The following is a 23286-nucleotide window of genomic DNA, read 5'->3' as shown; positions in this document are numbered from 1 at the left end:
GTACCACATCAAGATATTCCTCCCTAATACATTTTTAGGAACATTTGAGAAAGCAAGCATAGATCAAAGCTCGTGCATTTTTCGTGGGTTATAAATAAGAATCAGGAACTGGAATAATTTACCAGATCAACGCGATAAACAAACTTGATAGACCTATGATACTCGAAAAGCAAGTGAATGGCTAAGATGCATTTTGCAGAACATGTGTTGATATCTAAATAGGATAAATTGAGTCAAGCTATTGAAAATGCCTCGATTTAAGCTGAGTTAAACTATAGAAGTAGAAACCCTCGCCGTTTGCTCTTCTCTTCCACCTCTTTCTGGTTCCCTTTTCTCTTCCACTCCAAGCTCCCTCGACTAAGAGTCGAGAGAGGCTCTATCTTCTCAACTCGAATTGAGATTTTCTTTCCCGATTTGAATTGGGAGTATCTTATTATTTTCATATAGTTTTTTTCTTTGTTCACTGTGATGCTCTTCCTTGCTCGCTTGGCTTATTTTCTGCTTTCATCGTAGGAATCGACTGCTGCTTCATCTTCCAAACCAAGTCAAACAGGATCAAGGAGAAATATGGTGAGTTCATGCTGCACTGGAAGCGGTTATATGACTTCACCGAGTTTTAGAAGCTCTCATCTCCCGATCTAGATCTAGATTTGGGAGCTCTTCTGTAACACCCCGGGTTTATACTGTGTAATATTCTCCTTTTTGGGACCACTGACCCTCACGGCTTAAAAACGCGTTACACAGATATAGAACCACAAGCCTTATAAGCCAGTCCAGAACTCCCCCCTAGGCGATGTGGAATAAAAGAGGCTCCCGCTCCCTTCCCTGCGCGTGTCTGAAGACCGAGGCGCGAACGCACCGCCATCCCTCCTCCCCACGCACTGCCGCCTAGGCCGTCACACTCTCCATCCCTTGCGAGCACAGCGCCCTCGTTGTGGCTCCACACGCGGTTAGAAGTCGGCTCTGATACCACCTGTAACACCCCGATTTTACACTGTGTAATATTGTTCGCTTTGGGACCACTAACCCTCACGACTTTAAACGTGTTACACAGATATAGAACCCTAAGCCTTATAAGCTCTCCATCCCTTGTGGGCACATCACCCTTGCTATAACTTCACACACGGTTAGGAGTCGGCTCTGATACCACCTGTAACATCCCGGGTTTACACTGTGTAATATTGTTCGCTTTGGGATCACTGACCCTCACGACTTTAAAACGCGTTACACAAATATAGAACCCTAAGCCTTATAAGCCAGTCCAGGACTCCTCCCCTAGGCGATGTAGGACAAGAGAGGCTCCCCCTCCCTTCCCTGCGCATGTCCGAGGACCGAGGTGCAGATGCACCTCCATCCCTCCTCCCCTCACACTGCCGCCTGGGCCGTCACATCTTCTCTCCCGATCTAGTCGTTTCTATGCTCATTCAACTTCTCCTAATTTAAATCTAGATTTGGGAGCTTGTTTTTGGTGTTTCCGTACGATGATGGTGTTAAGGACATTGAACCTAAGCATGAACCGTCCACTAGGCAGGCTAGCTATTGGAGAAGAAGACTACATATGTGCTCATTACTTACAATGATGCGAGATTCGATAATCGGCCGCCATTCATTTTGTTTTGATGCTCAGATTGATCTATTCTTGTGGGATGAGAATGTGTTTATCATAACAGTTTGTGCTTTATTATTATATTTTACTGTTTGGCATTTGTTTTGTTTTGAATCTTTCATGTATCATCTTGAGATCTTGAAATATGAATGCAATATTTACTTTGGACATAAAAAAACTATGAAAGCAAACAAAGAAGCAGAAAAAGACGAAATAAAAAGCTGAAATTACCGTAAGTTTTGGACTATTAGTACAAGTGAGGATGGACATAAGGGAAAATATCATGAGAAAGGTTCATGGGCTTTTGGTGACTTCCTTCTTCATTTGAAGCATCTCTTTGGTGCTTCCATAGAAGAATGCGTAAGGAGGACCTTTGATTCCTTGTGCGGCAACTTTTTCTTGGATTCGAAGCAGATTCCACCATAATTTGTGCAGGGTTTTGATAATAAGAGCTAAGAAAAGTAGCAGAAACAAGGAGAAAGATAACGCTACAAGAACATTGCTCATTATATCCTTTCATATCAAAGAAAAGAAAGAAAGTGACTTTGGGCGTTTGAGAGCTGTGACTTCTAAGGGTGGCCATGTTTTCTAAGGGTGGCTAATAGTATCATCTAGAGGGGGATGAATAGGTGATTTCAAATAAAATGTTTTGTTGTTAGAAAAATATTGCAAAATTAAATATGCCAAGTTTGAAATAAACGTGACTGGGTCAAACAAAGTATTAATATAAGCAGGTTCTAATGATATTCAACAGTGTAGTGTAGTGCTTTTATCAAACAATAGGTAAATAGGAGTAGAGAAACATAGAACAAAACACAAGAGTTTATAGCGGTTTGGCTTGGAATAAGTTTACGTCCACTTTCTCAGACTAACAGAGTAGTGACTTGATTCCACTAATCAATTGTTGAGAAATTACAAAAGTAGGTGTCGCTTATAATCAAGCACTTCTCTTCAAAACTGGTGTTGCTTATATCCAAGCAAATAAGTCTCACTATCTCACACCTTAGCAAAAACTCTGACAACATTTCTCAAAACATTACAGTATTAAGCTCTCTAAGACCATACAACAATATGTAAAGCCCTCTGTAAATTTGGAATTATAAATTCTTGATCTCTCTTTGTCTTTAGCGTATTGGTTTCTTTTATACTCCTCTCATCCAAGCTTCCCGTTGGCAATCTTTAAGAGGATCAATCTTCAATCTAGCCATTGGACAATTGTTGAGAAGATTAGATAGCCATTGAGGTTGATAAATCAGAATTTCTATTAATTTGGTTGCCCATATAATCAAATCTTGGTTTCCAAAATGCAGTGCTTCAATTATGAAAATAATCTTGTCTTCGGAATCAGTCAAGATATCTCGCGTGATTGAGTATTACTCGTAGATAATCTTGGTCAATTTAAATCCTCTGTAATAAGAATCTATACCAAATCACAAGTTATCAAGGGATAAAATATCTCAAGATGAGTCTTGAAATTCATGATAAAGAGTTGTCATCGCACGTTTATAAGTACGCTGCTCATATTCACAGTCGTTGCCTATATCCGGCTAGTGATATCTAGCGTATACACTTCTAATATCCACTTAGTACTCTGCTTATATCCACACAAAAAGCCGCTAATATCCATGCAATACCTGGCTTCCTAGATCTATTCAACTGTTCTCATAAAGATACTTTGATTTTGATATTGATGTAGATCCTGTACACTTAACATTAGTATATCTAAGATTATGTGTGCTCCACATTGGTTCTTCTAGTCAATTAGAATCTTTTTTTCCAATAATATCAAAGTTCTTTTTCAACGTGAATACAACCTGAAATACAACCAACTCTTACATTTATGAAGATCGACATAAACCATGAATAATTTTGTGAACTTCAAAACATAATAGGGGTTTTCTCAACAATTTCAACTTGTATTGGATTGTTTTATAACTACTTTTGTTGCTGAATTGCCGGTGCCAAGTAATTATAAATAATGATAAGTGTACTAAAAGTCATAAAATTTATTACGAAAGTGGAATTGAGTCCTAAAACTTTCAAAAAGTGCAATTAAGTCCTAAAACTTCTCACAAAAATACAATTGAGTCCTAAAACCTTCAAAAATGCAATCAAGTCCTACAACTTGTCAAATTGGTCCAATTAAGTTCTTCTGTTGATTGCACATTTTGAAAGTTTTAAGATTCGATTGCGCTGTCTTAACAAGTTTTAGAACTTGATTGATCTTGTTGAAAGTTTTAGGAGTCAATTGTACTTTCGTAACAAGTTTTAGGACTTTTAGTGCACTTATTCCTTATAAAGAAAAGAAAGCATGCCCCATGTGAGAAAGTTTGACCTTCTTTAACAAAATCCTCAGGAGAAGTTTGAGCAAGTTTTGATACTGTCATTAGAGCTTCACTTCAGATAAATATATAAGTGCAAGTGGAGTATATGCATGAGATTAACTCATGGAGGTTATCAACTATTAAGTGCATAAAATTGAATTTTACCCGGGCACGAGATTCAGGTGCAATTTGAATAAATATTAATTAGAGTAACATAATTAAATTGTTACGGACTCAATGAAGACCGGATAAGTAAAATCACTTGTAGTTATCCACGGTAGGAAACATTCTAATGGTAGTCGATAGGCATACAAAAGTGGACCATGCTAGCGTTTGATTGGTGAGTTACATGTTTGGATATGATTCAAATATAACGCAAAACATAGAGCAGAAAATAATAACTGTCGCGACCGAACTCCCGAGCCCTTTTTTAAACAACATGCAAAAAAGGGGGGGGCTCGCCTGGTACGTGCTAAGTCTAGGTTCGGGACTTAACTCGGGCTCTCCCAAGCCCATACCATATCGCGACTTAGGGTTTAAGTTTTTAACATGCAAGTGGTTTATATCAAGGAGTCGCCACTAATCGATTTGGGGTAGGTCGATTAGAAACCCAAATAGGGTGATGGGAGAATCACCCTATTCCTACGAACCAGAGATTAAATGAGTTCGGGGACTTGGTTACACTAGTTGGATAACTAATGCCCTTTTGGTACCATTTTACCCTGTTCATTTCAAAAAACATTTGTCGGCAATTTGGATTGATTTTAGGACCTTTCTCCTAACATGTGAGGTGATCAAGCGAGTGCATAATCAGAAACGATTAGCAGTCAGGAACACAACCATTCATGCAGCCTAAGGTTCTAACCTTAACTAAGTCAGATGACATTCAAAACACAACAGCTCATGCAATTGTATTAAAAACATGCATAACAATACAACGGTAATAAAAACTATCATGCAAAATACTACCGCGTAATCCTAGGTTTATCTAATTTAAACATGGTAAATTATGCATAATAATACTATAACAAATAAAACATTTAGAATATAATACAATTTTAAAAAAGTTTTTTTTTTAAATTTTTTTTAATTTAATTTTTAAATTTTTTTTTTTTCGAAAAAAAAAATAATAATAATAATACAGAAGAAAAAAAAGGAAAAAAAAATAATTTTAATTTAATTTTTTTTTTAAATTTTTTTTATTTTTAAATTTTTTTAAAATTTTTTATTTTTTTAAAAATAATATTATAATAAAACCGGGTCGGGCGGATCCGGGTCGGAACCGACCCGGGCGTTGACCCGGGTCGGATCGGCTGATCCGGGTCGGTTTCGACCGACCCGGGTCAACGGGTCCGACCCGAGCGTTGACCGGGTCGGATCGGGCGATCCCGGGTCGGTTTCGGCCCGAGGCCGAGTCAGCGGATCCGACCGAGGGCGTTGGCCTATGGTCGGATCCGCTGATTCGGGTCGGGTCTGACCCGAACTCGCAGACCCGCAGGGAGGAACGCCGGCGGAGCCAAAATTGGCCGCCCGCCGGCCGACCCAGACCGGCGCCGACCCCAAAATGACCCCCTCGTACCACCATTAAGCTACACCACTCACCTGGGCCGCCGTCGGACCACCGTTCGCCGGCCGGCGACAAGACAAAAACCGGCCTCATTGAGGCATTTTGTCGAACACTGGGCGTGCGCGGTGGAAATCAGCCGATTTCGACCTCGTCCGGCGGCACGGTCGGCTCCGACGGCTGCGGCTGACGTTTGACTGCGAGTGGGGACCGGGAACGGTGACGGCATAGGCCGGGAATCGCGCGACTCAGCCGGCGCGAGTCCCGGCCGGACCGCGTGCAAAAACAGGGGAGGACAGAGCAGAACAGGGGCAGTCTAGACCGGGAGAGGCTCACCGGTCGACGGCGCGTCTGGGGACTTCCGGTTGATCAAGGGGCGACGGCGACGCGGCTGAGGACCTGTAAAAACCCACTCTCCTCTCTTTCTCTCTCTATTCTCTCTCGGTCTCTCTCAGTTTCTTCCTCTCACTCTGTTTTTCTCTGAAAATCGCCGACCGGGACTCTCTCTCTCTGTGTCGCCGCCGTCGACTCGGCGACGGGGATGGATGGCTGAGGCGCGGTGGCCGCCGGATGAGCTCTCCGTCTCTCTGTCTCGCTCAATCTCTTTCTTTCTCTCCCCGGCTTCTCTCTGTTCTGTTTCTTCTTTTTTTTTTTAAAAAAAAAAACGGCCGACCGGGCCTCTCTCTCTCTCTCCGGCTTTTATAGGCGGCGACGACGCGTCTCTCTGCCTCTCTGCGTCGGCGTGACCTCGGCCTGCACCGGCCTACGCCACGCCACGACTTTCGTGGCCATTTGCAGGCCGGTGCAGGGCAGAGCAAAAAGGGGGGGGCCGGTTCAGTGAAGGTGCAGAGAGACGGGGCAGAGAGGGAGAGAGAGCCTGGGAGATGGGGAAGACGGGACTGGCCTTAATGGCCAGTCCCTGTGGCGTGCCCGCCTGGGCCTCCTCTGACCGGATGACGACGATGAGGAGCGGCGCCGCCGTGCGTCACGCTTCGGTCGCGCACAGGGGAGAACAGGGGAGGAGAGAGCGACCGGCGCAGGGGGAAGGAAGGAAGGAAGAAGGCTGGGCCGGGCCAGGCCCAGCAGCGGCGGGGGGAAAAGAAGAAAAGGAAAGCGGGCCGGGCCCGCGCGAAGGAAAAAAAAGAAAAGAAAAGAAAAAGGGGGCCGGGCCCGGGGGGAAAAAGAAAAAAAGAAATGGGCCGGGTCGGGCCCGGTCCGATCCGACTCGATTTTTTTTTTTTTTTAAATTTTGTTTAAAATTTAAGAAAATATGCTCTAATAGGTCCTATTAATATACATATGCCTAATGTCTATATGCAATGCATTTAAATAGAAATATTTTTTTTGTTTTAGGAATTAAAGAAAATTAATTCCTAAATTTTGTGTAATTAATTTTGGGCAAATTAAAAATAGGTGTCAACAATAACAAAAGAAATGCCAAAATTAGCCCCCACCCTTACCCCTGCAAACCGGTGCAACGCTCCACTCCCACCGTCGCCACTTTCGTGCTCGTGCCGTCTCCAACACTCGTCCCGTCATGCCCAACGGTCTAGACTGTGGGACCAATCAACCGCATGGCAAAGCCATCCCGAGCCCCTGAACGACAGTGGGGTGTCATGGCTAGTCCGAGCTCGCGTCATGGCTGCGCCGATGGGAGCTTGGATAGGCCACCAGCGGCATGGCGAGCTGGGGATGGGTCGAGTGGGCTGCAGCTGATGTGAGAGAGAAAGAGAGGAGCAGAGGCAGAGAAAAAAAAAAGGATTGTTTCTGTTGTGCTTTCAAGTATATGGTGAAAGTCGCTCGGTGTAAAATCTCGCCCAAAAGCCAACCAATTAGGTGTTAAGAAAAGTTTCTCCATCTTTTAGATTGAATGAAAACAAGGACATATAAAAATGAGAAATGCTATGTTTATCCAGATTGGTTTACAAAAATCTATATACTAAATGATGTGGGAGTACCTTATTAGATATTAAATATGACTCACTTATTTAATTGACTCTTTGCAATCCGCCACATCATTTAATATACATACTTTTAAATTTGGATGTTTTAAATTGTCTTTGCTCTTACATGCAAAATAGAGGGGGAAGATGGCCGGCGCCAATCATTACTCTATCCATTGAAGTTCCCTGCCTATTTTAATAGTTTCAAAATAAATTCAATATCGTGGACATACTAAAACTTGAGAGAAAGGACATCACAATTGTCATAATTTTTGCACAGCACCCATTTTGATGTCATAACTTTTCAATTGACCACTTGAGTACCATAATTTTTATCGTTTACTTGAGTGATATCGGCGATTTCCCTTACTGGAAAATTCGACGTGGTATTAAAATTTATAGCGCTTGTGTTGAACGTCTTTAAAAAATTATGAAACCCAAGTGATTCATTAAATAATTAAGGTACTCAAGTGATCGAATCATTAATGTTACAAAATCCTTTTAGAAGTTACCAACTTTAATAAGTGTGATTACTAATTTTTCTCTGATTAAGTTGTCAACTAGTTTGCATTACCAACTCTTATGTGAGTTAGTCATCAACGCATATTGTTTTTTTTTTAAATTACAAACTTTTCTTATCTCTGTCAAAAAGCTCGTCTTATCTTTTATAAAACTTTGACTTAAGTATTTTTTGTCAAATCCTAAAATTTACCAATTGTTATATCAAATTGCCAATCTTAATTAGAATGACTTACCAACTTTTTTTACCGTTTTAGGGTTATCCACTCTCACTTGAGTTGCTTAGCAAGTTTATTTATTTTTTTAACTTCCAACTTTTCCATTGAGTTAGTACTTTTATTTACCCAATTAACCAACTTTTTTTAATTTCTTGTTTAGTTCCGTGCAATCATTGTGTTGTCACAATATGATACAGTCTTTGAATCTCGATAGAATGGTATGGGCAAAAGAAAAGCGGCATATCCTTATCAAACACCCACGTAATCAACAATCACAGGAGATTGCACTCAAGAAGCCAAATTGCGTCATCTCAATCTGGAAAGGCACCTATCTCTGCCAAATTAATTGGCAGATGGTCCGAGTTTCGATTAAGTCTTACAAACCAGCGAAAGTATACACATGTTTCTTCGCCCACTTACACATACACATCTTCACAGTTCACACTATGTTGAATTGAGAATAACCTGAATTCCATATTGGGGGCGAGAAGAGTGAATGTCGACAGGGGAGTGAACATAAGCAGGGGAGAGAGTGAAAGTGTATCGCTGCAGAATCATAGCGAGGACAATTTTAGCTTCAACTGTCGCGAAATTCTCACCTACACAACTTCTGGGTCCAAGGCCAAAGGGAAGGAATATCGCCGGATTGTTGTTTGTAGCCTTAGCAACTCCTTCTGAGAATCTCTCTGGCTTGAAAAGACGTGCATCATCTCCCCAAACTTGAGGGTCGTGGTGAATATTTAGGATTGGTATGTATACCATTGTACCTGAAGGAAGAACGAGCTTGCCGAGTTTTGCCTGCCTAGTAACTTTCCTATGGACACCGACTGCTGGAGGATATAAGCGAAGAGATTCGTTTATGAACATGCCCATCTGAATATACACAAATGCCAAAGTCATTCACGAGGAGAAAAATATTCGAGCATGCTTTGAAAAGATAAGAAGATAGAAAAGCTGGTGCTGTTCTTTGGTTTAGAAGAATATGTGCACATAACAAGAATAGTCTCATTACAAGAATTACTAGACAGCTTTCGGATATAGAAATTTATTAGCTGTCTTCAATGGAAATTGTTTTAAAATCACATTCTCTTACCTTCTTGAGCTTTTTAACTCCATCGAAATTGGGATCTCGATTTCCAAGGACATCAAGGACCTCCTTTCTTGCTTCTTGTTGCCAATCAGTGTGAATAGCTAGGAGGAAGACTGTCCATGAAAGTAATGAGCTTGTGGTTTCCTGTGCAGCAGAATAGAACGTCTTGCACTCAGTAATTACATTGTCGAATGTGATTTTCTTGTTCTCGTCGGCATCATGCGTAGCCTTTGAAAGTAACCCTAGGAAATCATTATAGTTCTCTCTCTCCGCAATTCATCTTCTGTTGTCTCCTGTTGATAATCTTTATCCCAGCTTCCGTAACCCTGTCTCAAGTTTCTCTGCCTCAAGCTCGTAAGTCGGTTTCCAGAGCTTACTGTAACGATAACAAGCCGTGTAGGCAAGTATTACAAAACCCAATTATTATGTTCATCTTCCAAAGTATGAGATACAAGAACTTTAGGTGGTGGTTTTGTATCTATTGCGTCCTATCCTTTGTAATAGTCCAAAAGACCAAAAAGCAGACACACATAGAATAATGACTGCATTACTTAGGATGAAAAATCACTCGATTTCATATGTCAGATTGCTTCTCTAGCTTCCATGTCATAAAATCTGGCACATCTTAGTTTTCCCTTTTTCTTAGTTTCTCTTTTGCCATTAAATTAGAGTAAAAGTTAATTACCTGACTCCCGGTAATCTTATTTGTGAAGAAGCTTTTGCGACTATCAATCCCAACTTGACCAAGTTCTCAAAAACACTTTTGCCTTCAATGTAGCTGCTACCAAATGCAGTTTTTGATATGGCATCCGATGTGCACAGTTTAAATTCTTCATAAACATTGATCTCTTGGCATTCTCGATAACTCCATCTCTGGATCATCATATGAGCACAGTCCACCATTGCCGGAACCATACTCTACAAATGAAATGACTTGACTTTCCATCATATGCATTATTTGAAAAGCGCTCTCATATGTCCTATCCCCCCACAAAATTAGTTCACTAACTCTAATTTCTGTCAAATTATATATACATATATACATATATATATATATATATATACATATATACATATATATATATATTCAAATGTACCTTCAGACTTTCCCCGTGAAAAGCGAAATTTGCCAGCTTTCGGTGCTTTGCCCATTTTTCACCTTCAGATGTCACAAGTCCATCACCTAAAATCTTCTTCACTTGGCCTCGGTCCAAAATTTTTGAAAAAGTGTGGTCTTTATTGTTAAGTACCTGTTTAACCATGTCCAGATCGGAGATGAATAGGAAAGCTTGAGGGCCATGCCACCCCAAGAAGTTCCTCCCTGCGACATATTTGAATTTTTATAAGTAAACAGAGTGAAGAGTAAGAAAAATTAGCCTGTTCTCAGTAAGAAATACAAATCACAATCCTCTCAATTTAACAGATAAATAAACTTGAAATACATTCAAATTGTGACACATCACATCCTCTCAGCAAATGGGTGGTCGGAAAGTACTACGCACACTATATGTTGTGATCTTTACATCGATAAACTGAGTCAACTTCAGGGATGTTAATTACCATAAGTTTGAGCCCAGTTGTGGAAGTGAGGCTGGACATATGGGAAAATATCGTGAGAAAGACTCATGGGTCTGCTTGTGGCTTCCCTCTTCATTTGAAGCATCTCTTTGGTGCTTCCATAGAAGAACCTGTAGGCTGGACCTTTGATTCCTTGGGCAGCCATTTTTCTTTGTACTTGCATTGGAACCCACCAGGACTTGTGCAGCATATTGATAACAAGAGCTAAGAAAAGAGATAGAACCAGAGAGCACAATGAGAAGAACACACCACTTCTGAGGAAATCCATGTTTCTTTCCAAATTCGCAATTTGCAAAAGAAAGGGAGTGAAGAGCTGTTTTACAGAGCTTTGAAGTCAACTACTGGCTTGGACCCAAAAGGGTTTGATTCGAAATTATCGAGTCGATAAAGACTTGCCCCGTGTCACAATATGATTGACCTCCTAAACTTTTAATTTTAGCTGATGGGCTCGTTTGCACCGAGATATCCATGGATAGAGAAAGGATCTTAACGTCAAATGTCTAGTCGTTTACGTTATGAAATGTAGCTTACAAGTAATCCTCGTTTGCCAGACTTCTGTTAAATGCTAGTAGTTTCTTGCCAAAGGAACTATTGCAAACAGAGAAAGCAACATATGTACGTTTTGTAAAGTTTAAGGCATTTCGCCTTAAAAGAAATATTTAACCGCGAATGAAAAAAAGTCACTCTAAACAAACAAAAATGCTTACATGCGTAAAAGCACATAGATACCCTTGTAGTCCTTGTATTCATGGTCCATTCTAATTGAGTCCCCCATATTGAATATTTCGTCACTTGTGTTCTTGCAATTCCCGTACTTCAATTTTCCTACAGTTTTAGGATTGATTTTAGGACTTTTATTTGTTACATTTACGGAATGATTTGTTAGTGGACGCATGGTATCACAAGCCAAAACTTTTGTGGCCGAGGACAAGCCCACGTGGCGCCATATGAGTTGGAACATCATGCTAACCTTCCCTCATTAAATCATTTCAAAGATTAGTATGGCAAATCGCATTATTCATTATCAAACGTACCACGTCTTATTTAACTTGGACATTCAGTCTCTCGAGTAAGACATACACATAACTTTAAAACATAATAACCGGTTCGGCCCATGACAATCATTAAGAGAGTGTCATAATTCCAGACTAGTTTGAACTTAGATTGCCAATCCCGCTCCGGGAGATCCCCTAGCAAGATTATCCCTTATACAAACATCTTGATTGACCTCCCACAATCTACTTGTACTGACTCTCCTGTATCCCTCCCACTACGTTCCGATACCGTGAAACCTTACTTCCAACCCACATAGATAAGGGAGAAAGCAAACGGTGACACTGTCCCTCGTCCAATTTCTGCAATATTTCCTTGACCATTTTTGCCACTCCCCTAGAACTCATGTGAATGGTAACCGCTCGCCCAAAGAACAGACCACTTCACACCGTCGATTGCTTCCCCAGATCAAATTTAATTTGGAATCTTCAGTGTTTGTGCTCTACCCTGGCAAGTGTGGTACCCAAAGCCCAATGTGCTCTAATGGCAGCACTTTCTTTTGTCTACACCGTCGATTGTTCTCCCCAGATCAAATTTAATTTCGAATCTTCAGTGTTTGTGCTCTACCCTGGCAAGTGTGGTACCCAAAGCCCGGTGTGCTCTAATGGCAGTTCTTTCTTTTGTCTACTAAGCTTATCCTTATTTCAGCAAACTAAAAGGCATATTCTTTTTAGTTGGAAAAATGGCAATGGATCTTATCGTGGCATCCACCCATACCGTTTAGAAAACCAGCTATGATCCCACTTGTCATGGGCCAACCTCACCACTGGGGATCCCCTAAGAAGATTAACACCACATCGCCGGGCCATTAACGCAAACGTTCGGACGTCACTCCCACGCCTCAATTGTGTAATATTAACCCTTCTAAATCCCTGACCCTTCACCTCTATATCATGAAGTCCCATTTTTCAGCTCACATGGATAAGGAAGGTGAATGTGCATTGCAGCAGAATTATTGACGAGGGGCGAGATGGGCGATAAGCGTTGACAAAGTCTTGACTAAAATAAATAAAAGAAAGTACAGCCCATGTGACAGGTAATTATAAATAAATGAGGTTACGTATATGTATGTACTCATAAGTAACTATAACTAAAAGAAAGGATGCCCCAGGTGATAACATATCGTCCTAAAATCATTCAAAGATCGACCTTCTTTTAAAAATTCTGACGAGAAGCTTGAGCAACTTTTGATGGTGTCATTCGAGCTTTGCTTCTGATGAATCTATAAGTGGAAGTGGAGTATATGGACACGATAAACAGATGGAGGTTGCCAACTAACTAGTGCATAAACTTGAATACATTACTCCTGGGCACGAGATTCCGTGCACCCTGAACTGAAAATGAAAGAAGAGTTGACTTGAATACATTACTCATCGAACGAAATAATTTCGTATTAAGGATAGATACATCTTAACACTATACAGAAGTGAGAATGAGTTGAACCCATATTCAGGGCAAGCAGGACGACCTTAGCTTCAACCGTCGCAAAATTCAAGCCGACACTACTTCTCGGAGTTGGCGACTCTGTTCGAGAATCTCTCCGGCTTGAAAATAAATACGTGCGTCATCTCCCCAAATTCGAGGGTCGTGGTGGATCTTTAGAGTCGGAATGTATGTTGTAACACCGGTCGGAAGAATGAGCTTTGCAAGTATCGCCTACCTAATAATTAACTTTTCTGGAGATGCTGACTACCGGACGATACAATCGTGGAGATCCGTTTATTATCATGCTCATATGCACTAAAAGAAAGTGCCAGAGATTCAATTCATCAGTACTTAAAATCGAACAATTCTACTCGTCCGTTCTGAAAAAAAACAGAAGAAAAGATTTGTCCCCACTTTGGTAGATTTCTAAAAGAGTAAAAACCGTTGATAAAATATTAGAAGAAATCTGATTTTTCGATAACTTATTAATAACTTGCCCACTTTGATGAAATTTACCAACTTTTATTTGTTTATTCTTATCGAAACTTTAAGCTTGACAACTCTTTTATGAATTTGTCTTGAATTACCTACTCTTATTTGAGTTACTTACCGACATTCATTTAGTTTTTTGAGTTTATCAATTATTGTTATTCATTTACCAACTTTTATTTATTTTTCTTACAAATGCCTTAAATTTATCAACTCTTATTTGAAATTGTCACATTTTACTTATGTTACTTACCACTTTTTCTCCCATTAGGTTACCCACTAGTTTTAGTTAGGGTTAATACCGCGAAAAACCCAAAATTAGTACACCCGTAACAAATTTACCCCAAAATAATATTTTTACCATAAAAAACCCCCCAAACTAGTACACTTGTGACTGATTTACCCTAAATTAATTTTTTGACCATCAAAAACCTCAAACGGGTACATTTGTAACAAATTTATACTCCGTTAAATTGGATTAATATCATGAAAAATCACAAAATGGTACACTTGTGACAGACGGAGGGTAAAACCCCAAACTTGTATACCTGTCAACTGCCACGTGTCATCCAACTTAAAAATTTGATGATAAAATTTAATAGAAACTAATAGAAGGTAAAATTGTCACAAGTGTACCAGTTTGGGGTTTTTCATGATCAAAAAATTAGTTTGGGGTAAATTTATCACAGGTGTATCAATTTGAGGTTTTCGTGGTATTAACCCCTTTTAGATAACTAATTGCTTAATGATGTTGATTTAATTTCTTCTTTGTAAATTTACCAATCTTTTTGTGGAGTTATTAACTTTTATTTGCCTTTTGTTTCAACCCGTTAAATTTACCAAATTCTTTTAGATAGTACCAAACCTAATACGAGCAATTACCAACTTTTCTCTGACTAAGCTGCTAACTAGTTTTGCATTACCAACTACCAACGTTTATCTGATATTTTCACAAATTGACAACTTCTTTTATCTCTATAAAAAAAATTTATCCCATTTTTTCACAAAACTTTAGTTTTCCTTTCTTGTCAACGCCCTACATTTACCAACCAATTATATCAAATTACCAACCTTTAGGGTGACTCATCAACTTTGCTTTGATTAAATTACCTACTATTTTTTTGCTAACTGTCATTTAAGTAATTAGTTACCAACGTTTATTCATTTTTTCTCTAAATTTTATCAAATTTTCATCTGGTTAACTTACCAACTTTTTTTAAATTTACCAACTTATTTTACAAATTATCAACTTCAATTAAAGTAATTATCAAATTTCTCCAACTAAGTTACCAACTAATATTGCATTACCAACTCTCATTTGAGTTAGTAACCAATGTTATTTTGGTTTTTGTTTAAATTACCAACATCTCTTATCTCTAATACATAAAAAAGCTTCTTTTCGTTTATCGATTTCTATTTACATTTCTTACTCAACTCTTAAATTTACCAACTATTTTATGAAAGTATTAATCTTTATTCGTGTGGCTTACCAATTTTTCTTTGATTAAGTTACCGAGTAGTTTATTTGTTTATAAACTCTCATTTGTTTTGTTTAGTAGCGTCTTTTTGTTTTTTCTTAAATTTACCAACTAATCTATTTTTTTTTTTGTTGAAGCCAACTAATCTATGAGTTACTGCTTTTTCTCTCACTTATTAAATTTATCAACTCTTTTAAATATTACTAACCTCAGTTAGAATAAATATCAACTTTTCTTTGATTAAGCTGTCAACTCTTAGTTGTTTTTAGGGATAAGTGTACTGAAAATCCTAAAACCCTGTCACTAAATTGCAATTAAGTCCTAAAACTTTCAAAAAGTACAATCAAGTCCTAAAACTTGTCAAATTAAATTTGTCAAATTGGTGCAATCAAGTTCTTCTATTAACTCTATCCAACTTCGCTAACGGAAAACACTAACGTGATTTTTTTTATTATTCTCTCTCTCCTAAAGCATGAAGGACAAGGCAAAAACGACATCATTTTGGTCCAAATCTATTTTTTAATCTAAATATCATTTAAATTAGATTAAAAAATGAAAAAAATTATAAAGAGTACAAACCGAGTGAGTGCCTGCGGGGTCCTCACCGCTGCCGCCCACCAACGCCGAAAAGGTGATGGTGGAGCGAGGCTCAGCCGGGGTCGCCAAGCCCCGGCGACCGTAGGCAAGGGCTTTTGCTTTTTAAAAAAAATATTTATTTTTAATTAAATTTAAATAATACTTAGATTAAAAAATTATATTTGGACCAAAATGACATTGTTTTGGCCTTGTCCTTCATGTTTTAGCCACGTCAGTATTTAGCTTTAGCCAAATTGAACAGAGATAACGGATGGACTTGATTGCACTAATTTGATAAGTTTTAGGACTTGATTGCACTTTTTGAAAGATTTAGGACTCAACTGCACTTTCATGACAAGTTTTAGAACTGTAAATTTAGCCCAGTGGTAAAAAAGGTAAATAAAAGTAGTTACATGATAAAAGAATTAAGTTCATCTTCAAAGATAAGAGAAGATTGTAATTCAAAAGAAAAAAAATAAATGGACATTATTAATCAACTGAAATAAGAACTGGCAACAAACTCATTGGTAACATAAATGGAGACTGTGATAATCACTCTAATTGAGATTGGTAATTTCATAACATGAATTAGTATTTAGAAAATTGGTACGTAAGGCAAATAAAAGTTGAGAAACAGTAAGAAGTTAATAATTTAAAAAAAAAGGAAAAAAGAAAGAAACAAACATTGTGGTACCTCAAATGAGAGTTGATAATCCAAAACTAGTCAATAACTTAATAAAGGTCGGTTAATTTCATTAATTGGTGAATTCAAGTTGATAAAAACGATAATAAAAGTTGATTTTAGATAATGGATTTTTTTTGTCTAAATAAAAGAAGTTGGTAACATAAACCAAACTATGTCGGCAATAAATTCAATTAACAGTTGTTAAAGCGAAACGAGATGGTAATTAATTGGAAAAAAGTTGGTAATCGCTCTAATTAAGATTCGTAATTTCTAAAAGAGTTGATAAGTCTTAAAAATAGTCAGAATGGCAAAGAGAAGTTGGTAACTCAATAGAAAACGTGCTAAATTAATTAAGCATTAAGAAAGGAAAATAAAAGCTGATAATCAGTAAAGTAAAGTTGGTAAATTAAGAAGAACCATATAATGAGTTTCCCCGCGTAGGATTGACCGGACAAATGGGTAAGAAAAGATTAATAAACTCAAGAGGCTCAATAAATAATGTACACTTGACTTTCGAACTATAAACCAATGATAAACTGGGCATAAAAGGCGGACATCTAAGTCTTTAATTCTCGTCTCCTTCAGTTAGTTTTATGAAAGTGTCGGTAAATTACAAATAAGTTATAGGAAATGAGGTAATGGATAGTTGTCTTCACCAATATTTTTTTTTTGGCATTCATCAACTCCTTTAAAAATCTACCAGAACAAAAAAAAAAATCGGCTAACGGAACGGGAGTATCCTCCATATATTAATAGGCAGAAGTTCAAGAGGGTGTCAATCTCGATGCCATCTATCTTCGTGAATTGGTTACACTTCTAGCCCAGGCACTTCGAGCCCATTTTAGATGAGTTTTTTGTACTCTCAATTATCAAAGACGATTTACGCAAAAGGGAAACTCATTTCCTCATATCCAAAATTTGTGAAAGACGATATGATATAATAAGTGTTGACACCTAAAATTTTACGCCCCAAAGATCTCTTTCGCATTTTGTAGAAAAGTAGGGACTAAATCCGCCGAATTTGACCCTTAAACAAATATACCAAAGTTGCACTGCATTCTTATTCTTCACTTGATTTCTTTGCAATAAGAAATTAAGCATTTAGTTTTGCTTAAACATGGCATGCCTACACCGAGCATCGACTTACGCAAGCTTACAATTTTTAGTGAACCGGCCCGATATGCGACCCGACCTGAATCATCTTGTGCCGAATTGAAACTGAGAAATTTTCTAAGGCTTCCGTACAGATTCTGAATAGGGCCCTATTGTTCACAGGGAACCTTGGCTTATTTCGATTCTGAAGCTCAGGCCTGCGAAACTCTACAAGCCCGGCTCATCTCCCTCTCTCTCTCTCTCTCTCTCTCTCTCTCTCTCTCTCTCTACTAATTGAACTGCTTGTCTTCCCCTCCATCTCTTCTACCGAAATGGCATTCATGGTTGCTTTCCACTTCGCACCACTCAAAGCAAGGCAAGGATCGAGAGGGGAGGGACAGGATTCCATGCAAGTGAAAAGGGAAGTCTCGGCCAGGAAGGAAGGAACGAGAGAGAGAGATGAATACGACTACGGAGAGTGCTTGGTGGTGGTCTCCTGGAGAGATCTCGGGGAGGGGTAAGTCAATGATTGGAACCAAAAATGAGGAATCTCGTCCAGACGAGAGAGAGAACTGATGTTGATGCTCCTCTCGGCTTTTTGGGTTTTCTGGCCATGACAGATGACCTCCATCTGGAGATATATTCGCTCACTCAGCCATTTAAAAGGAGGATTTCAGGAGCATATTCTCGTGCATGAGTGTGTGAGTGAGTGTGGGATTACAGCGGGGAAAGAGAAGAGAAAGCAAAAAGAAAGTATACAGAAAGGGGAAAGATTATGAGAAAGAGAGAAAATCTTGAGGATTGCTTGACGAACTGGAGGCGCTCGTCGTCAACTTGGTGATCCGCTGTCTCTGCTCCAATGGTTTCCTCTTCCTCAACCGAGTCCAGATACAGTCCTTGACGTCTCGCGAGGTCGTTCCCATCTGCCATCTTCGCATTGAGGTGAGCGACTCCATTCCATTCCTTTATATTGTGAAGTACCTGCTGGTGTGAGCTCAGTAACAGTTTCGCTTGTTGGTGTACATTCATCCCTCAGAAAATTCTGTGAAACTCATCAGAAGCATCATGTAACCCCTTGTCGAGTAAAGACTGATGCTTGATCGGGCGGTTTTTTTATCCGTTTTCATTTGAATAAAATTCTGCTTTGACATCATCATTAGAAGTAAATAGTTCATAATCACACATTCGTTTTGTCTATATCATCTTAGTTCGAACTTGCATTCGTACATTTAGCGATCTTATTTGCAGTGTAGGACCGCCCTAGAGTCGTGGAGGCATGTTTCTAGGACTTTACTGAGCCTGGAAGTGGGTTGAATGCTCACTGTTCAGACCGCCCCTCGGTTCAAATAGTGAGTGTTCAGCCCTCTCTCGGACCGTTCGCGCGTCCCTGGGGCAAATCTCGATGCCCTGATCTGTTTTTGTTGTTAGGAATTCGCCCGTTTTGGCATCGCATAGCATGTAATCACTCCTGTGGGATCCGTTTCCAACTTTTAATATGGAAAATAATACGAGATGTCGAGGATAAATATGTCGTGGACCGTGCTTGAACCAATTGCGTTCAAATTGCCTCAACTTTTGAGTCCATTCATATAAATTCTCTATGGGTTCTCTTTGAATTTTCAATTGCGATCGAATTGCTTCTCACGTTTCATGAAGGATTGGTTTGAGTCTGTTTTTTTCGCAGTTTTAACGCACATCATTTAGAGTTTGTTAGGTGAGTTGAATGACCTTTCTTTTCTTTAACTTTTATGCATAGCTCAAGGGATCTTGGATCGAAGTGTTACGACGAGGTCATGTGTTAATTTTGCCCAATACACCGCTCGGTTTACCTTTTTATTTCATTTACTTTGCTATTCTTATTATTTTTATTTTTTAGTGATTCATCCCATTGATTACATGCTTGCTCATGACCACTTCGATTTGCATGTTAAAGAATTATAAAAAGATTGCACAAAATGACATTTTCTCTAAAAAAAAAAATAAAGATATAGATAACGGGGTTAAGTAAAACTAGCATAAGCAAGTTCCTGAACATAAGATTTTTGGTTAGAAGATATAAGGCGGGATTCGATGCTTTATGTGGTTCCTACTTGGCCTAAAATAGGTCAAACGTAAATGTTACATCATGAGAGGATTATTAGCTCACGCCTAGAAATCCATTAAACCACCTCGAAGTCCATCTTGGGGGGTCAGTGACATTAAGGATTGGAAAATGCTTAATTAGGAAGTCACCCTAAAAGAGGCACCAACTTCGGGAAGAAATTTACCCACGAACCCACACCCTACCGCAAGCCTCCTCCAAACCCGAACCAAATTCCGCGATCAGAGAAGGGTTCGGCGGCTACTGTCGGTTTCGATGTCGATGGCAGGGCGGCGATGACAAGGGTGCGATGGCGACGGCGATGGCGGTTGGACAGCTCTTCTGTGGTTGTTGGTGGAAGAAAAAGATAGGAAAAGAAAAAAGGAAAAGTAAGGAAAAAGAAAAAAAGGGGTAGCTTTGTCTGGCTGAAAAAGCTTTTCAGAAATTGTATGGACTTTTGGATAATTTAACGTCACATATGGTAAACCACACAACATATATGTAAATATATATTTATTTTACATAATTTTGTTTTCCATTAATTGAAAACACAGTTGTACAGTATACACAGTATTTCTTTCCACTATGGACAATTTCTCTCATTTTCCTTCTTTTTTCACCTGTCCAACGGGTGATTATAAGGCGTTCGATAACTCAACTCATACCATCGTAATAGTAGATTACAACCGCATGCGACTCAATAATTAGATAGAAGGAAAAGCCCTTCCAGCAAAAAAATGTTTTATACCCAATAATGGTGTCATGATTGCTGTGAGATCCGACCCGGGTTTGCCTCCACCGCCACTACTTGAATATCCTCTCCGCCCGGAGCCTGAACCACCATCCCGGGCGGGTACGTCGGAACCATGCCTCCATTGCTTACCCCGTAGTATACCTGGTGGCTCACGCCATCGGCAACCACGGACCTCACCACTCCGCCGTACATCTGGCCCGGACTCGGGCCGGGCTGATGGTAGCCGACCGGTATTTGACCCGCTGAAGCGGGGTACTGCTGGTGCTGGACATAGTGTCCTCGGGCCATCATGGGCGGGACTGACATGTTACTGGGAGGCATGGGACTCGGGAGGTAATAGACGGGCATGTGCTGCATCGGAGGCCCGGAATAGTGAGAACTCGTGGGGTAGTAACCCGCCGGATTGCCCGGATACCCGCCCGGCTGCACGACTATGGTTTCGCCCGTTTCCTCGAAACTCTCGCTTTCCTTAGGGTCGGATCTGGGAACCGGATTCTCGGGCTTCGTCTTCACCGGAGGAAGGTCCGGCATGGACGCTGAAGAGGTCGAGCAATACGACGAATTGGCGACGGGGATGGGCGAGCCCGGATCGGAAATCGAGATGGTCTCGAGCAGCAAACTCCGGGCCTTTGATTTGGGCTCGCGGGGCTGATTCTCCTCCGAGATCTCCAGCCCGAACAAGTAGTCCGGGACCTCCGAGACGATCGAGGAGGCCTCGGAGCGGAGGCGCTCGAGGCCCAGGCACAGAGGCGGGCCGCCGCCGCCGCCGTTGAGGGCGTCCAAGAACCACTGCTCCCGGTTCGACGAGCCGTCGAGGAGCGAGCCAATGCTGCTGGTTCGCGAGTCGTCGCCTTTGTTGAAGAGGAAGAGACGGAGCCGAGCCGTCCGCGGGTTCTGGTTCTGGGCAACCCGGTCGTACTCCTCCATCATGTTCTCGATATCCTCGTCCGTCGTCACCGAAATCAAGGCATCCAGATCTTCATTGGGAAGCTGGTACTTCACTGTAATGTTCGTCGTACCTACACAGCATATTCCAATGAATACTTCCATCAATAAAAACGAAAGGCACAACCAAGGAGACAGCGAAGCAGACAAAGCAGATCTGTTATTCCCTCCTAAAAAATAATTTATTTTCCTCATGAAACGCGATATTATCTAATTTCGAACAAGTTAAATAGTCATCAAAAGTCCTGAATTCGTCTATGATACTGGTTCAATCAATCCAAGATCTTTCTCATATCAACCAGATCATTGCAAATTGTATAGATTGACATAAAGAAAGAATCAGTAGGGCACCAAGAGAAATTGGGCAAAAACTTGAATAACATCACCAGAGGACAATTTAACATGAACTTCCCTCATAAATGTCTTGAATTTGAGCGTGCCATATAGTCCAGATAACGAGAATCTCGATAAAAAGCATGTAATTTGTTGAGCATATGAACATAAGATCAGAATGGCTATAGAGATAGGGTCTTGGTTAGTGCCTGAGAGCTTGGAGAGCTTGTTGAGGAGAGCGTTGAAGGTGGTGGCACGCTGGACGGCGACGATCCGGGTGTCGCCGCCAACGTAACGGAGCAGATTATCGTGCGGGCGGGGGAGGATCTTGCCGCCGAAGCTGCACATGAGGCGGACGCGCTGGTGGAGATCGTGGGGGTGGTGTTCGGACCGCGGGGAGGAGGCGACCGAGTCGTTGGCGGCGGCCTCGAGGTCCGGCGGGTGGTGGGTGGCCATCTTTCTTCCTGGACAGGGAGTGAGAGTGGTGTAAAAGTTGAAAAAGGTAGGGGTTATATAGAGTCCAAGCGAGTAGAGAGAGATGAAGATAACGTGCTAGTGTGCGACCACAAAGGGAAGGTTCTAATAAAGATGCTCGGGGAGAGTTGTAGAAAAGAACAGCAACGAATTTAATTTTCTTCTCATGGCAACGGCAAGGGACATTGCACATAGATTGTTTCTTTTTTTGGACTAAAATTATTGCGTCGACCCAATACACGTACTAAATATGAATTCAAATCGTTAAAAACGGCGGGCCTTACATGGATCCCCTCGGATCTAACGATTTATATTCAATTTAATATACTTTTCCGGTTTTTGAATATTTGGTCAGACCGACTCAGGTTTTTTCAGGAAGATAACGCGAAATGTAATTGGGTAGATTTCTTTCGTAAGAAATAGTTGTTGCATCCACCCAAAATGGTATATATTTGGACCATCGAATTCCATGGGGCAATGGCAAATCTTAGACATCAGGATTATATTAAACGTTAGTCTCTCGGACGCGATAGATACAATTTCCACGAATTAAGACGCATTAGTAAACTTTGGGATGATCTAAGAACCTATTGTGTCGTCATAGAGATTTACAAAACGGACTACAATGATTCGTCGATATGGTACAACTTGTCTGTTTAATATATGAATCGTTACTTTTGTCGGGTTAAGATGTCCCGCAGAAATTTGTTTTGGTGATGAGTTGGACAGCAAAAAGAAAGAAGATGACAGCTCGTTTTTTGTTAATGTCGTTGGGCCATAGGACTCGATTTCAACGGCCGACCTTTGTGTTTGTTTTTTGCTGGGGAAAGTGACGAGAGAGCGACTCCATACATCAGACGTGCATGTCTATTTCTAATTTTTCATTTTAAAAAAGATAATAACACAAATAGTCTTTGAATTTTTGCTAAATGCAAGAATGCCATCACTGAATTTTTAATTTATTCGATATGGCCTCTTAACTTTAAATTTCAATATACAATGTAATCCTTAAACTTTTAATTTTAATGTGGTTACTAAACTTTTGATACATATTTAACTT

The 23286-nt window shown here is 40.2% G+C and overlaps 1 protein-coding gene and 1 pseudogene across 2 annotated transcripts; both read right to left on the bottom strand.

The window, feature by feature from the left end:
* Positions 1-8618: 8618 nt before the first annotated feature.
* Positions 8619-11110, bottom strand: LOC115667393 (cytochrome P450 CYP749A22-like; annotated as a pseudogene).
* Positions 11111-19842: 8732 nt separating this feature from the next.
* Positions 19843-22321, bottom strand: LOC130135210 (uncharacterized). 2 transcript variants are annotated; one of them, XM_056303772.1, is made up of 3 exons: positions 21962-22321; positions 20469-21493; positions 19843-20062 (listed from the first exon to the last, which is right to left on the bottom strand). In XM_056303772.1, exons 1-2 carry the CDS (start codon positions 22206-22208, stop codon positions 20481-20483), a joined length of 1260 nt encoding a protein of 419 aa, XP_056159747.1. In that variant the 5' UTR covers positions 22209-22321; the 3' UTR covers positions 19843-20062; positions 20469-20480. The 2 variants fall into 2 exon arrangements, with proteins under 2 accessions (XP_056159747.1, XP_056159746.1); XM_056303771.1 differs by lacking the exon at positions 19843-20062 and having other exon boundaries at positions 20412-21493.
* Positions 22322-23286: the final 965 nt, after the last annotated feature.

This window comes from Syzygium oleosum, unplaced genomic scaffold, assembly GCF_021117445.2.
Source record: "Syzygium oleosum isolate NSW1041296 unplaced genomic scaffold, Sole_v2.1 Sole_v2.29, whole genome shotgun sequence".
NCBI classification, from domain to species: Eukaryota; Viridiplantae; Streptophyta; class Magnoliopsida; order Myrtales; family Myrtaceae; genus Syzygium; species Syzygium oleosum.
This window is presented reverse-complemented; position numbering and strand designations above follow the sequence as displayed.